The 16,386-nt window shown below is 52.5% G+C and overlaps 1 protein-coding gene across 2 annotated transcripts; it reads left to right on the plus strand.

Moving 5' to 3' along the window:
* The first annotated feature begins 602 nt into the window (after window positions 1–602).
* Window positions 603–9,568, plus strand: CDX2 (caudal type homeobox 2). Of its 2 annotated transcripts, none has more exons than XM_004435285.2 (3): window positions 603–1,282; window positions 4,812–4,957; window positions 5,813–9,568. In XM_004435285.2, exons 1-3 carry the CDS (start codon window positions 748–750, stop codon window positions 6,065–6,067), a joined length of 936 nt encoding a protein of 311 aa, XP_004435342.1. In that variant the 5' UTR covers window positions 603–747; the 3' UTR covers window positions 6,068–9,568. The 2 variants fall into 2 exon arrangements, with proteins under 2 accessions (XP_004435342.1, XP_087292375.1); XM_087436249.1 differs by having other exon boundaries at window positions 4,812–4,953.
* Window positions 9,569–16,386: the final 6,818 nt, after the last annotated feature.

A 16,386-nucleotide genomic window follows, 5' to 3' on the forward strand; every position in this document is an offset into this window, starting at 1 on the left:
GTCACCTCGGGTTGGCCAGAAACCTTGTCACCAGAGCAATGGCTTCCCTTTTCTTTTCTCTTTGGGATGGAAGGAGCGTCTTGACCGCCCATCTCCCATCCGTGCCAACGCATAAACACAACTCCTTACTCTCCAAACCCAGATTGCACCAAGATAGCTCTTTCCCCCTCTCTTTTTCAAGTCTCTTGATTTCATTCTTTGAACCTGTGATTGGAGGTTAAAGTGCACAGGTTGGAAGGAGGAAGCTCTTAACAATAAAGGTTTGAATATTTAGTTGGGATAGGGTCTCTGCCCTCTCGCAAGCTCCCCCCTTATCTTTTAAAATGCAAATCGTGTTTCGGGGGGTTGTGCGCAGGGTGCGCGCTGCGCCTCGACGTCTCCAGCCATTGGTGTCTGTGTCATTACTAATAGAGTCTTGTAAACACTCGTTAATCACGTAAGGCCGCCGACCTGGGGCTCCGCACGCCAGCCTGTGGCGGGTCTTCCCCGCCTCTGCAGCCTAGTGGGAAGGAGGTGGGAGGAAAGAAGGAAGAAAGGGAGGGAGGGAGGGAGGGAGGAGGCAGGCCAGAGGGAGGAACCGCCTCATAGGCAGAAGCGCCGCGAGGAGCCAGCCGAGCACCGCGGGCTGGGGCGCAGCCACCCGCTGCTCCTCACGCCCCCTCGCCTCTTTCCCCTCGCGCCCCCCGGCAGTCTCCAGCGTCCGTCCCCAGGCAGCATGGTGAGGTTTGCTGTCGGGCCCTCGCCACCATGTACGTGAGCTACCTCCTGGATAAGGACATGAGCATGTACCCCAGCTCCGTGCGCCACTCTGGCGGCCTCAACCTGGCCCCGCAGAACTTCGTCAGTCCCCCGCAGTACCCGGACTACGGCGGCTATCATGTGGCGGCTGCGGCGGCCGCAGCCGCGAACTTGGAGAGCGCGCAGTCCCCGGGGCCGTCCTGGCCCGCCGCGTACGGCGCTCCGCTCCGAGAGGACTGGAACGGCTACGCGCCGGGAGGTGCGGCAGCCAACGCCGTGGCGCACGGCCTCAACGGGGGCTCTCCGGCCGCAGCCATGGGCTACAGCAGCCCGGCCGACTACCACCCGCACCACCACCCGCACCACCACCCGCACCACCCGGCCGCCGCGCCTTCCTGTGCCTCGGGGTTGCTGCAGACGCTCAACCCCGGCCCTCCTGGGCCAGCTGCCACCGCCGCCGCCGAGCAGCTGTCCCCCGGCGGCCAGCGGCGGAACCTGTGCGAGTGGATGCGGAAGCCCGCGCAGCCGTCTCTCGGAAGCCAAGGTAAGCGGCGGCGGCCCGCAGGAGGGCGCCCTGGGAAGGCGCGGACGGCCGCCGGCTGCTGGGCGGGCCGTGTGTCCAGGGCGTCCTGGGGCATCAAGGCTGTCTGGGAGCTCCGCGCCAGGAGGGGCGGGGCGGGGAGACAAATTCAGGGGGCTTTGGCCCTCGGGCCCTCTCTAGCTACTGCGCCTGGTCTGGTGGGGGTCGAGAGTGAATATTTTTCTTTCGATCTGTGTTCAGTTTAGGGCAGAGTAGAGGCTTCCTCTTTCCAAGGGCCCCTCATTCATAACGTCCGAGCACTCTCGGGAGACTCCCGGGAATGTCGGCGTAGCAGGGCTCTGCCCGAGCGGTATTGCGTCCTCCCCACTTGCTGCCTTTCGCATTCGGCGCGCAGCTTCGAGCCGCGGGAAATGGGGAGCCTGGAACTCCACCAGGCCCGGCTCTAGACCATTTCTCTCCACGCCCTCCTGCCCCGTCTGAGCCATTCAAGAAGAGTGGTAGCCCGGGGGGCCAGGAAGGCGGCGAGGCGGCGCTTGGGGCCAGGTTTGGCCATTCTGGCCAACTCAAGGGATCGAAGCTACAGCGAGTAGGGAGATCCGGCAAAGCTGCTGTAGCTGGAAAGAAGGTGTTGGCCCCAGGAGGTAAGGGGAAGGGGGCGCGCCCCGGTCTTGGAACCTTTGATCTGCAAAGGGGTTATTTCAATTAAAAGCTGGAGGGCTAAGGGCAAGAATCCCTGGGAGTCCTCTCGTGTCTGCAGAGGGAAAAAGGGAGGAAAACTTGCTGGGGGTTCAGCCGCTGCTCCAGACAGGAGCCTTTTCTCCGGAACCTTCCTTTCAAGGGTCTCGGGGTTGTGTGTTTGTGTGTGTGTGTACACGCGTGCATACGTTCAAGAAGTTTGCTCAGGAGATGTCCCTGCAAAGATCCCCCGCAGTCCGGTTTGCCGGACTATGGGGGCTCACTGGTTCCGGGTCTGCCCCTTCTGGTGTCAGGATGTATGTCAAGGTGGAAAGGAAGTGCAAATAAGTGTTGTGGGGAGAGTCCTGTTGGCGTCCCCTTTTTACTCCGTGAAGTCTTTTCCCAGTTCTCTGCACTTCCGCTTTTTTCTCTTCGCTCCTTTCTGGCCCAGCCCGGCCCGCATGCATGCAGGTTATGGTCACTTTGCAGCGGTTTATAGCCAATTACAGCCGTATAAATCAAGAGCAGCCGTTGGGGGCTGTCTCTGGGCATCGGTTTTTGCGTCACTGGGCACATGCCTGGGATCGTCCGGGTGGGAAATGCGGCCGCCTACGGAGAAGACCACAGGGCCAGCCTCGGAACCTCGGCTTGGTCCCTTCCCCAAGAGCAGGCGCCCTCGTCTGATGAGAGCACGCTCCCAAAGAAGGCTCTCTGCTACAGAGCCTGCTTGGGGCGCAACTGGCAGTGACTGGAACGGCCTACAGGAGACCTTTGGCGTGTCCCGGGAGAGTGGCCGCGGGGCAGGAGCCCGGGTCGGGGAAGTGGGGGGGGGGCATAGGAGCCCAGGCCGCGGGGTCAGCAGATGAGAGGACGCTGTGAAGTCCCGCGCGGAGGTGGCAAGGCCGCAGTCGGCGCCGGGCGCCTTGTGATGTTAATGTGGGGAGGCCGCAGCCCGCGGGCCGGAGCCCCACTCCTCTGCGGAGCGTCATCTGTCAAGGGGCGAGGGGGGCTGGTACTTGGCCCGGCCTGCTTTGATATACACCTTCCCAGCCCTGCCATTGTCTCTTTTAGGGCCCGGAAAGAGGGTGGTGACTTTCACAGTCAATAATGAATTCTGACAAGTCCCTCTCATCTCTCCCCTCCTCCAGCCCCCTCCTCGGTTCCCAGGGGGTGCGGGGCACCTCCATGACCCTTGGGGCGTAGGCTGCAGAACACACAGGGGTCCTGGTCACAGCGTTCCCCGGCCCGTCCAGGATACTGAAGGGGCAGCACCCAAGAAATAGCTGCTCCTAAGCACCCCAAGGCGAGTATCGCTACTGGGGAGTTCGGCTCCGAGAAGTCCTTAGCGCCGCTCCGCAGCCCTGGAGGTGTCCTTTGTGGCTCCAGTGCCAGCCTCGCCTTGTACGATTTGCGAGACCTAGTCGATTCTCAGTCTCCTCGTCTGTAAAAAGGGGTGACTCTCTCTGCAGCCTCGAGCGGTCTGAGGCGGTGACGCGTGTAACGCGCCCACTCCTGGAAGGCTCTCGGACGTGTTAGTTGACTGTACTTTCTCAGGCGCGGGTTCGGGCCGCTGCGCCCATTCAGATGCGCCTGCCGGCCGTGTTTATGTTAATGCGCCTGGCGGGGAGGGGGATGAAAGCTGGGGCCGCCATTTGCTCAGTAGTGGTAATTCAAACAGAATGCGGTTGTTATTAAGGCATTGAAAGGGCTTTTCTTTGATAAGATCGCCTTGTCCTGCATTGTTTGCAACTGTGTTCCCCTTTCAGCGGCTCGGGGGAGCTCCCTCTGATCCGGCCTGTATCTTCCCAGGGCGCTTTTGTTGTGGTTTGCAAAGGGTTTTACCTGAACAAAGTCGGCCTGCGGGGCATTAAACACCTCCAACGACTCCCAGACCCTTCAGATCTTCCTGTAGGACTGGGCACTGGGCAATTGAACCTGTTTTGCTGCAACAAGACCCTGACCGGGGGCCACCGGGAGAGAACATCTCCTGGCCTGGGTTCTGCCAAGGGACTGCCCCGGCGCAGCCGCCAGGCTGGGCCTCCCCGGCTGCGTCGGCACTATTTGTCAAGGCTCTTAAGTAAAACAATCAATCCGAGGTTTAATATGTTGACTCAATCCAATGAGCATAGATCACCGGTCAGGATAGCTCTGGCAGGGTTTGCAGCAGAAATGGATGGGGGGATTCAAAAAGAAAAAGTGCCAAATGCCAAACCAGGTTCGGCCCGGTATACCATGTCCCCAGTGTGTGTGTGGTGGTGGTGGTTGTGGTGGTGGGGTGGTTCTGCCTGCCAGACCCCAGCTCAGAATTCCACCAAATGGGCCTGGTGTGCCTGGGGGATGATTCTGGTGACTTGAGGGAACCTGTCAGCCCCTGCACCCCTTTTCCACTTCTAATAAAGCAAACAGAAAGTAACACCCCCCTCCGACGAACCAACGTATACCCACAGTCCCAGCTGCCTTCGGGCCATCTTCCATCTCTGGTAGTCCTGGAAATCTGTATATGTCCGGGACTCAGACCTTCCCCCTTTCCCTTTGGGCCTAGCTGGCTTCAGTACTATTTTGGTGTACCAAAAGGGTATCTAGGTTCTGCTATCTTCTGTGTGTAGGAGGTTTTAGTTTTTCTTAATTCTAAAAAACCACTTAACCCCAAGGTTGATTTAGTTGTCAGGAATAGCCCCACACCTTCCTCCCAGGACCCTCTGGGGGGTCTTGTCAGACCGGGCAGGAACCAACCAAACCGCGGCCCCCCAGGGTGGTGGAGGAAGAGAAATGGCCCTTGGGTTAGGGAGGTTTGTCATTACCCATGACTGATGGGCCTCCTTGCGGTGCTCAGCCCTAACTTCTCCTTCCTCCACAGTGAAAACCAGGACGAAAGACAAATACCGAGTTGTGTACACGGACCACCAGCGGCTGGAGCTGGAGAAGGAATTTCACTATAGTCGCTACATCACTATCCGGAGGAAGGCGGAGCTGGCCGCCACGCTGGGGCTCTCCGAGAGGCAGGTGGGCACCGCCTCACTCCCTCTGGGGCCTGGTCACCGTTTGGGGGGGGTCCTGCCGGGAGAGTTAGAAGCCAGGCCCCAGAACCCACCTAGTTCTGTGGGCAGATTAAAGCAAGAGGATGGAGAGCATTTGCCTTCTGAATGCTTTTTTACAAAGCCTCCTTCTGCCTCTTTTTTTGATGTTGAATATTTTTTTCTATTTTGGGGGATCCGGGAGGTACGGAGTATTAGTTTAATCCAGAATTCTATTTGGGTCAATAAAGACTTAAAGATCTTTTCTCTTTGTGCCCAGCACTGTACCTGGGGAAAGAATTAATATAAAACCCCAATTCCTGCCCATGAAAACTAGAGGGGTGAGGCTTGGCTCATGAACACTCTACACGGTCTAGAAAAAACAGGCCAAATTCACAGCTAGGAAGCACCACAGTAAGTCTCATTCTCAGCTCCAGGGTGAGGAATATTACATTTCAGTTTAGCTTTGAGAGGCCAAAGGTTGCCATTCTGAAGTACCTCCGGCACTGGCCTCCTCTTGCTTGGTGTGGAAAGGGCCTTACACTTTCTGTTTCCCTTGGTTCTGAGACTGAACTTTTCCAGTAAAGTTGTAGATAAAGTTGCTTTGGAAAGAAACCTGGGGAACAAGGAAGGAGGAAAGCTCTTCTCTCATGAGGCTGAGTTGGGCTTGGGAAGGGCTCCAGCGCTGGGCTGTGGTGGGGATACCCAATGGAAGGCTGTTGGAAGGCTTTCGGGTCCTCTATCTTTAGTTGGAGAGGGAGATATTGGTGCTAGTGCTGAATGCTGTTCCTTTTTTCCCTCACTTCTTCACCACTTTCTGTTTTTCTCCGCTTCCCCTGTCTAGGTTAAAATTTGGTTTCAGAACCGCAGAGCGAAGGAAAGGAAAATCAACAAGAAGAAGTTGCAGCAGCAGCAGCAGCAGCAGCAACAGCAGCCGCCGCCGCCTGCGCCACAACCTGCCCAGCCACAGCCAGGTCCTCTGAGAAGTGTCCCGGAGCCCCTGAGTCCTGTGTCTTCCCTGCAAGGCTCAGTGCCTGGCTCTGTCCCGGGGGTTCTGGGACCAACTGGGGGGGTGTTAAACCCCACTGTCACCCAGTGACCTACAGTGGCCTGCAGCAGCAGAGCAATTCCAGGCTGAGCCATGAGGAGCATGGACTCTGCTAGAATCTTCAGGAGAAACCGCTCCCCTCCCAGCCACAAATGTACACCAACTTACCTAGCTCTCAGAGAAAAAATGGGGGCCGGGATAAAGACAAGTGGGGTTGGAGGCCTCAAGGAAGACATTCTCCCAGATTTTGACTTTTTCTGGTCTGACTCTTTCTGCCTATGAGGAGATGGGAAATGACCGGGGCTTCTTTGGTACTGGCAGAAGCATTGCCTAGACTGACTAAACACACCAGGCGTTCAACCCCCTCCTCCCTAGCTCTTTGCCTCCAAAATCTGCAGGATGCATCTCCGGTTGGAGCTGAGGGGAGAGGGACTCAAGGGAACGCCAGTCCTTGGAGCCAAGATGGCTACTGCCCACTCACTGCGTCGAAGGACCAGCTGGCTCCTCCTGCCTCAAGGGCAGGCAAGATTTAAACTGCAGAAGCCAGAGGCAGCTAAGATAGAAATCTGGACTGGCCAAGGACTGCAGAACCCCCAGATCTTTGTCTTTCTTCTCTTCCCTTCCCAGACCAGGAAAGGCTTGGCTGGTGTATGTGCCCTGTATGGTGTGAGGGGGGTGGTTATTGGATTCCAGGCCTGACAAGGGGGCCCGGGACAGGGCCTTGTTTAGAAAGCCTGTCACCAGTGCTTCTCTGGGCTGAATGTATGTCAGTGCTATAAATGCCAGAGCCAACCTGGACTTCCTGTCATTTTCTCAATCTTGGGGCTGATGAAGAAGGGGAGTTTTTGTTGTTGTTGTTGCTGCTGTTTGGGTTGTTGGTCTGTGTAACATCCAAGCCAGCATTTAAAAAGCCTCTGGATCCATGGGGAGAGAAGTGGTATGGTAAAGGGAAGTGGGGAGTATTTGAACATAGCTGAATTTTTTCTAAAAAGAAAAAAAAGAGACAAATGAGCTTTCCAGATTTCAGATTCTGTATTTATTGTCTTCAGATTTTGTCTGGAATTATTTTTTTTAAGAAATGAACTATCTTCTCTACTTGCAAGCTAGAATTAAAAAAATCAGGGAGGGGACGAAGAAGGTTATCTAGACAACCTCATTTTACCCCAGAGCGTCAGAAGCCTGAGGGAGCAGGTTCTGAGACCTTCCCTGCCCCCAAGCCTGAGCCCAGCCTTGGACTGTGGAATGTGTGGTTCTCCTGGGGGTGCCTTTGGGCAAAATGCACATCTGAATGGTCAGCTGCTTCCCAGCTGCCGGGGGAATTATGGGGGGTGGGGGTGAGAGAGCCCCCTCACAGCATCTCCTCAAATCCACACTGAGGAGATTGCAAACTTTCCCTTCAGCAGTGATTCCCTCCTCCCTAGGGATGCCCCACAATCCAGCGAGTTAAACATAAGCATTAAGTAAAAATATTTTATTTTCTGTTTTCTCAAGGCCACAGTTCCATGAACGTAGTCTTCTATAAATCGCTGGGCGTTTCCGTGAGCCCTTTCTGCTTCCACCCTTTGCCCTGTCCCTCGCCCTTTCCTTGTCCCATCCCCTCCCGCCCACCTACCCCCACAGACAAGAATTCAAGGGCCAGTACAGGGAGATCCTTTTAGTGATGGTTGCTTGTTGTCTGGCTGATCCGCTGGGGACCGGGCTGCTGCCCTTGAGGTTTTTGGTCCTGGAAGCCGCCGAGGTGGACGCTGTCGTCAGGGCTCAAGGAGAGAGGGCTTTGCCCTCCATTTCCGTCTCCCCACAAGCGCCTTTGAGCCCTAATCAGCGCCTCAGCAGAGCGAGGAGGTGCCCCGAGGGCTGCGGAGGATGAGCGAAGCTGCGAGGCACAAACGCCGCCTGCAGCCTCTCCCGGATTCCGCGGCCTTCCGCGTGGCGCGTCACGCCGGGGCTTGAGACAGGGGCCCTGATGCTGCGCCCCGGGCGCCCGGCCTCTGCGCTGGAGGGAGAGGGCCCGGCCCGCCTCTCGCGGCCGGAGGCTGCCCCCGAGGGGAAGCCGTGTTGGGTCCGCTGAGGAGCGGGTCCCGATTCACGACTGCTGTGATCCCTCTGTCCCCTTTGGGGTGTCCGGGCGCCGGGAGGGGAGCGCGCACCCCGCGCCCGGCCGCGCCCACCGGCCCGCCCCCAGCTGCTGCCGCGGTTGCTATGCGTTGCTGTGAAACGCCTGTCAATAAACCCTGTTTGGACAGTGGAGCGAGAGCACAAGGGTTGTTTGCTTAGTGGTTAGAGGTTCAAAAGTCGGCATTGTCCTGCTGCAAGCGATTACAAGTCCTTCCCCTTCCCGGGGCTCGGCCCCCTGCACTGCCGCCCGCCGCGGGCCCGCGCGCGCGCGCGCATCTGGGGCGAGGAGGGGCGGTGGGCTTACCTCTGAAATGCAAGGACCCGGACCTGGGCTGCGAGCTGCCGGGCGATCTCCCAGGCCACGGAAACGGCAAGAAATGAGGGCCCTCGCCGGCAAGTGAGGCCACCGCACTGCCCACGCCAAGACACCACCCCTGGAGCAAGCCTGAGGGGACACGGGGACATGGCGCGAGTGGGCAGCGCAGCCTGAGGAGGCTTGGGAGGTCGGCGCCGGGACGCCCGGGTTGATTTTTGACAGGATGACTTCGGGGCTCCGAGCGGCCCCCGCACTGGGCGCTTGGTGTGGGTCCCCGGCAATCACTCGGCCCTTCCGGCGCCCAGTCCTTGGTTCGGCCGCCAGGGGGCGCGCGCGCTCTGGGAAGAGCTGGGGCAAGAGCCCGCGCTCCTCGTTACCGCTGGGGCCGACCGGGAAGGGGACATAGTTCTCACCCAGCTGGAAGGCTGCAAGCTCCAGCCTCTCCCACCTCGGCTGCTCCCAAAATGGGACAGGGCGAAATTTCCCCACCAGGACCATGGGCCTGTTGAGACTAAGTTCAAAGTAAGGCGCAGGAGATTCTTGGATCTGTCGAACGTTTAAGAAAAACAAATTTGGGGGAGGGGAGCTATCCACCATTCTAAAAGGGTGTTTTTGCACAAGATGTTTCTTCTAAAAAATTACAGAACTATGGTGGCCGGCTCGGTGGCGCAGCGGTCAAGTTCCCACGTGCCGCTTCGGCGGCCCGGCGTTTGCGCGTTCGGAACCTAGGCGCGGCGATTCTCACCGCTCATCAAGCCATGCCAAGGTGGCATCCCATAAAGAAGAACTGCAACTCTACAACTATGATACACAACTATGTACTGAGGCTTTGGGGATAAAAAAAAAAAAAAAAAGAGGAAGATTGGCAACAGATGTTAGTGCAGGGTCAATCTTCCTCAAAAAAAAAATTACAGTAATATGGGTGCAATATTAATGTATGGAAAGACTGAGAACTTAGGACAAATATGGGGAAAAAATGTACCAGTATTGTGGAACTCATGTCGAAAAAGGTATATGTGGAGGAAAAACAGCCTGTTTTTTTTTTTCCATAAGCAATTCATGGCTTTATTATGCTCATCCAATAAAATTAACAAGATGGACTGGTAATGAAAGCAATGAAAGTTTCAACGAGTTTCACTTCTTTCTGATAATGTCTAGGAAGATGCCCTCATAGTCAAGAAAACTAATCTTAAGCAGAAATCTAAATATATAAACAGCAATATTCTTGCTGTTGTTATTCACAACCACTCAGAAAAAAATAAGAAGGCAACAAGCAGAAATAAAGAAATCTTAGCTACAGAATCTTAAGAAGAGATTTTATGTTTTATAGGGGCACTATTTTTACCTCGTTTTAGAGACAGGCTACTATTTCCCAGTATAATGACCTTGGGGAGATCACAACCTCTGGGCCACCACTTCCTCATCCCTAACATGGGGATCAAATGAGGTAATGTAAGTGAATGCAAGCTACAGCAAACACTGATGATTAGACCCCAATAATGTAATGGACTGCTGCTTCTTTTTATCAAGAACTATCTTGTGCAAAGTGATCTAGGATCCTTACAAAGAGCCTTTGAACAAGAATAATTGCTCAAGTCACAATAGAATAACCCCTTCCCAGAAGTTTTTCCTAATGCATTCAGCTTTGCTTACTTTGTCAAAATAGCCTCAAGTCTGTTGTCTCCTGATTTCCACTGCCCAGACATCTGCATAAAATCTCAAGTGTCAAAGCACGAACTAACATTCCAGAGGCGAAGCCGAGTTAGTGATACACGTAGCTCACTTGCCCTTTCATCTACCAGAAAGGATACACCCAAACGCTTCTAGCTGTATTTAGGAGACTCAGATTAGTTGAGGACATAGTCAGGAACCTCTTTATATGTAATCCATTGGCTCACTTTTAACCAAAAGAGGCAGAGAGGCAGATACTCTAACTAGATAGCATTAAAAGTTTCCTATCTTGAAACAATTTTCATCCCAACATCTCAATATCAATTCTGTACTCTTCCGAGAGAGACCCCAAAAAGCTGCTGTGGATTTAATTCTTCAAAGCGTATTCAGCCCTGGAAGTCATTTTAAGGTAAACATTTTACTCTAGTCCCCATGATCTTCCCTTACATTGAAACTACAGCAACAGGTCTTGTGTTAAATTAGTTTTGCTTTGAAGGATAAGGAAAACATTCATAGCTAAATAATGTAGATTAACTTGTAAATATTTAAAATTAACATTTAAATTATTTTCCTAAATCACGTTTAGACTATACAAACTTCCAACCCCTATAATTCTTACATTTTCCTTTAACCTCCTACCCTTCTTCAGAAGGATGACTATGATTTCAGGAAACCAGGCAGATTTTATTGATAACTGTGGGACGAGGGCCCAATCACTAAATGTCTTGTTTACTTAGCAACAAACCAGAAGGAATATATGCTTCTCATATCGTTACTTTCTTGAAGGTTATGAAATTAGATCTAGGAAATAAACCTCTCAAATTTCGAATCAGGAGAGTAGAATCTGTCAGTTCCAGAGCTATACCAGCATTTACCTTCACATTCTTTTTGGAAGAACCAGTTTAGAGAAGGTGGGGACCGCACACAGGTGACCTTTTGGCTACCAAATGTTACATTTGTTTTAACAACAGCTTTTCCAAATTGGAATTTGTCATTAACCTCAGTGGATATAGATAATATCAACTAAATTGCCAGAGCCCCAAAGTTAAATGACTAGTTTGTTCTGCTTTCTGCAGGATCCTGGCGATTCTGTGCTAGAGATCTAATCCATAAACCAGAACACAACCAATTTTGATTCGTGAAGAAGAATTTCCTGAGATTACATGATAAACAAACCGTCCCTTCACATTCACACACTTTTACGTAAAAAATAATATTCAGGTCACATATTAGGTTTATGTGTCTGATATTTTATTGGTAAATAGGACCCCAGGCATGTCACGAATTTCAGTATTTGCGTTTTAATTTCTAGGAAAGGAATCCTTTTCTAATTGTTCACGTGTTATCTCAGAACTTTCAGGATTGACAGTCTGCTATCATAACACATTGTATCTGCAGTATGACAATAATAGGTTTTACACAAGTAGGAGTTGATAAATTCCTCTCCAACCTCAGAAAAGCAAACAATGTAAAACAATGTAGGAGCTAAAGTCATTGTAGTACAAACATACAATTGCTTGTTGTGTGGCACTTAAATAATTATAACTTATTGACGATTCGTTGACTCAGTGACAAAGATTAAGTACCTAAACCACAGATAGGAGTTGTTAAAAATGACCTGGGCAGGCTCTTTTACTCATGAAAGACACTTAGTGTGTTGTTCTTTCACTCTGTGTATCTAATGTATTAAAAACAACAACTACAACAAAACTCAACAGGTTCTATTTTCAACCCCACTCTCCCTTTTCTGGGCAGAATTATGGTAGAGTGAATGTGTATTGCCAGAAACAGAAGAAAGACATAATTAAGCAAGAACCAGGGACCGTTGTCCAATAAGTAGCAATACAGAAGCATGCAAGAACAAAAAGAGACTGCCTGGAAGCCACACGTATAAAAAATTAAAATGTAATTTTTTTCCCCTCAAATCACTTTATTAGAAATAATGCAGGGCGGGCCCTGTGGCTTAGCGGTTAAGTGCGGCGCTCCGCTACTGGCGGCCCTGGGTTCAGATCCGGGCACGCACCAACGCACCACTTGTCCCACCATGCTGAGGTGGCATCCCACATACAGCAACTAGAAGGATGTGCAACTATGACTTACAACTATCTACTGGGGCTTAGGGGGAAAAAAAGGAGGAGGATTGGCAATAGATGTTAGCTCAGAGCCGGTCTTCCTCAGCAAAAAGAGGAGGATTGGCATGGATATTAGCTCAGGGCTGATCTTCCTCACACACACCCAAAAATAATAATAATGCAAATTTCAGAAATCCAAATTCCTCTATTTTCATTTGTTCCTGTTATAATTTTCATCACACCTATGAATTTTATATAACCGTCTTATATACTTTTAGATATGTTAGTGACATACTGTTATACACATTAGACGCTGACTCAGAAAGACAGTTCTTGGTCACGATCTTAAGTCCACGGAAAACCATTTATTTCTCATTTCTAGGGTTAGAGTCTTGAAATGTTATGTTTGCTCCCCTTGGGTGGACATTTGGCCAGAACTGAGAACTAAAAGCCCAAATGACCAAATGAATTAAATGACCAAACGATCGTGCTGTCTGAAGCTGTTCAGTGAGTACATTTTTAGATGGACTTAATATTACTGAATAAAGCTGGGTGCTACTTCTGCACATGTAAAGCTGGACAAAACAGACCAGAAGGAAGCAGTTTCCTTAATGGGAACTTCTAGTTTATTTCCACCTGCCGCCCTACCTCAGACAAATTACTGTCTGGATTTGAGTCTTTGAATGTTTTAGACAGAGAAATGGGAGAAAACTTTGCTCATGCCCAAATAGGCCAGTTGCTTAGAATCGGCTTGGGAGAAGCATTCGGCCTGGTGTTAAGCATCCGAGCCCGGCCTCAGCCATTAGGGAAGCTGCAGCGCAAGTGGCGGCGGCCTCGCCCCTTCCCCTGCAGCCCGGAGGGACAGTCAGCCTTCCTCTCGCCCCGTCGGGGCCACGGCCACCACAGCGCACCGCCCCAGCGCCACGTGCCTGCTCGAGCTCTCCGCGCGCGCTGGGGCGCAGGTGTTCCGGTCTTTCCCGCCCCTGGACGCCGCGGCCGTCTGGCGCCCCAGAAGGCCGAGCTCTTGGTCTGCCGGTGTGGGACAGAAGCCCCCTCCCACCCACGGCGGCCTGGGGGCTCCCCGGGGAGTTCCGGCGTCTCCTCGAGGAGCGGGAGCGCAGCGTGGGTACAGGCGAGGTGCCGGGCCGCAGGCCTCCCCTTGTGGCCACGCCAGCCCGGCGGGAAGCCCTGGGAAGGCCTCCCCGTCGAGCCCTGCCGCCACCTGCGCCCCCAGAGGTCGCGCCTCTAGACTCCAGGCACTTTCTCTTTGTTCTTTGCATCGGCTTGGTTTCAACGGCTGCTTTTGTCATTATAGCGAAACGTACAATAAGTTTTAAACGGCGCGCCCCGCCACGGGGCGCAGGTGCCAGGAACCCGGGCCGCGGGCGCCGACGGGACCCCGGCGAGGAGCGCCAGGAGAGGCCTCCATCCTCGGAGCGGAGCGCCCCGGGCGGGCGGCGGCGGCCGAGCCGCAGGGACTTTATTTTGAGGGAGGGGACGGGAGCGTTGGTGCGTTCAGCCCTGCGGAGAGCGGCCCCCGCCCGCGGCCTCGCCGAATCGCCTGCGCCGCGGCCAAGCTAGCGCGAGGTCCCCGGCAGGCGGCGCTGCTGCTCCGGCTGAGCGGGCGGAAAGGCCGGGGCCCCGCGGCGGGCCTGGCGGGCGGTGTCCCCGACCTGGCCGCGGACCCGAGAGTCGGGGCGAGCGGGGCTGGGAGCGGGAGGGCTGAGCAAGGGCAGCCGGCGAAGGGCAGCTCGGCGGAGCCGCCGCAGGAGCGCCCGTGGAGACCCTTCCCGCCCCCTCGGCTGCTTCTCCGGGCAGAGGGCACGGGGCCAGGGATCCGTCGCTGGGGTGTCGTCTCGAACAGCGGGTGCGAACGGACCTGCACCGTTCCACCTTTCCCGGCCGCGCTGTTGCACTTGCGCCCCGGCTCCTTCACCGCCCCCGGAAGGCGCGGCCCGGGGCCTGGGGAGGCCATCTCCCCGAATCCGGCTGCGGCCCGGTGGGTGCCCGCCGCGCGCGCGTGTCCTCTCGGCGGAGAAAAGCCTTCCTGGTGTGCCCCTCGCCAGACTTCAGACATTTTCCAGCGTAAATGATTAGTGGCGGTTTGAGGGCTGATCCCCAACCTGGGCCCACTTTGGGGTGTGTGGGGGAGGGGGGAGGGCGGAATCACTCTTAATCTCGTTTCCCAGCTAAATAATTTACCCAAGGTCTTCTCTTCCTGCCAATTCCCTTGCCTGCGCCACTGCCCTTGACTTCCTGCTTCATGAAGCCCCGGGAGAGAAAGGCCAAGTCTTAATAAAAGTTAATATTAATAGTGGCGGAGGCGCGTGCATGTGCTTCTCCAACACCTCCTCTTCCCCTCTCGCCCCCTCCTCCTCCAAGCCAGGCCCACCTCCTCGGGATTTTTTTTTTTTTTAATTGGCGATGGGACTTGTACTTTGGGGTCCAGTTCGGAAATAAGGACGCTGGAATAAGGACACTTGGGCAACGAGCTTTGTAAACCACATCCTCCTCCAGTTCCCATGAGCGCGGAAAGTGGCAAAGGTCGAGCGTGCACACAGTAGCCGCCCCACAGCAGCAGCGCCCGCCCGCGCGGCTCTGGCTCTAAAGCCCGGAGTTAAGAGATAAGCGGGCAGGAGAGTCAGCAGGTTTGACAGGAGAGATACCTGCTCCTGCAGGAAGGGAACAGGCCAAGCAAACTAAGGAGAGGTGGGGGTGGGATGGAGGGGGGAGAAAAACTTACTGGTAACGGCCGTAAAGTGTTCAACAAACACTTGAATAAAAAAAGTGACAAACCAATACTATAAAAAAGAATACCTAATAGTGTCCAGGACACTTTTTCTTAACGTGTGGACAAAGGATTCAAACATGCTCTTTCCTAGAGCAAAGTCTGGTTTGGTTTAAGCTTTTATAATATAATACGAGCTAAAAAAAGCTTTCCTTTTTTTTTTTTTTAATGAAGTCACACTTTACTTTGTGACTTGCTTTTATCCCTTAGTAATATATCATGGGCATACTCCCAGGTCATTACATATGAATCCAAGTGATTCTTTTTAATGGCCACCACATTTTATAAATCCGGATATACCAGAATTTTAAGTCTGATCTTTGAATCAGGCAGACATTCTAAGTATAAAGGCAAAGTAAGAAATTATAAAGAAAACAATAGATAGCTATCAAAAACAAAGCAAAAAAAATGACAGAAAAGTATTTGCTACAAACATGATAGGATTATTATGCTTAGCATATAAAAAATTCAATGCAAAATGATAAGAAAAACACTAGACTTTCAAAGAAATATCATCAAATAAAAATTTTTAAAAATCCAATACTCAATGCTGGTGAGGTTATGATGAAACAGGCACTTCCTATACTGATAAGATTGTAAATTAATACATTTTTGGATGGCAATTTGGCATTATATTTTACATGTTTTAAAATACACTTAATAAGTTCAGTAATTCCACATCTAGGACTAATCTAAGGAAATAATCAGAAGTAGGAAGTTGGAAATGTGTCCAACGTTAAGATTTTGGATCACTAAATTATGGTATACCCATTCAATAGAATATTATATAACCATTAAAGCTGCTGTTTTCAGAGTATTTAATGATCTGGGGAATACTTGTTCCTTTTGGTTCATACATCAATAAAGGGAAGATACAAAAGAATATAGACAGTCTGATCTTTTGTAACTTTGCAGCTGTAGGCTGAGAAATGGCCCTCTAAAAGTTATCTACGTCTTAATCCCTGGAACTTGTGAATGTTACCTTGTATGGCAAAAAACCAAACAAGCCGAAAAACCAACACCAAAACCAAACACTAAACATCAGAAACTCCCCACCCCAAACAGTTTTTTCAGATATGATTAAATTAAGGATCTTGAGATGAAGAGGTTATCCTAGATTATTCACGTGGGCCCTAAATGCTACCACAAGCGTCCTTATGAGAGACAGAGGTAGATTTCCCTCTCTCTCTCTCTCTCTCTCTCTCTCTCTCTCTCACACACACACACACACACACACACACACACACGAAAGTGATATGAAGAAGGAGCAGTGAGAGTTTTGATGTTGGCCTTGGAGACTGAAGTGGTGCGGCCACAAGCTATGGCATGCCAGCAGCCACCAGAAGCTGGAAGAAGCTAAGAACAGATATTCCCCTACAGTTTCCAGAGTGTGGCTCTGCTCACACCT

Source organism: Ceratotherium simum, chromosome 10, assembly GCF_057802395.1.
Source record: "Ceratotherium simum simum isolate JZ-2026a chromosome 10, ASM5780239v1, whole genome shotgun sequence".
Lineage (NCBI taxonomy): Eukaryota > Metazoa > Chordata > Mammalia > Perissodactyla > Rhinocerotidae > Ceratotherium > Ceratotherium simum.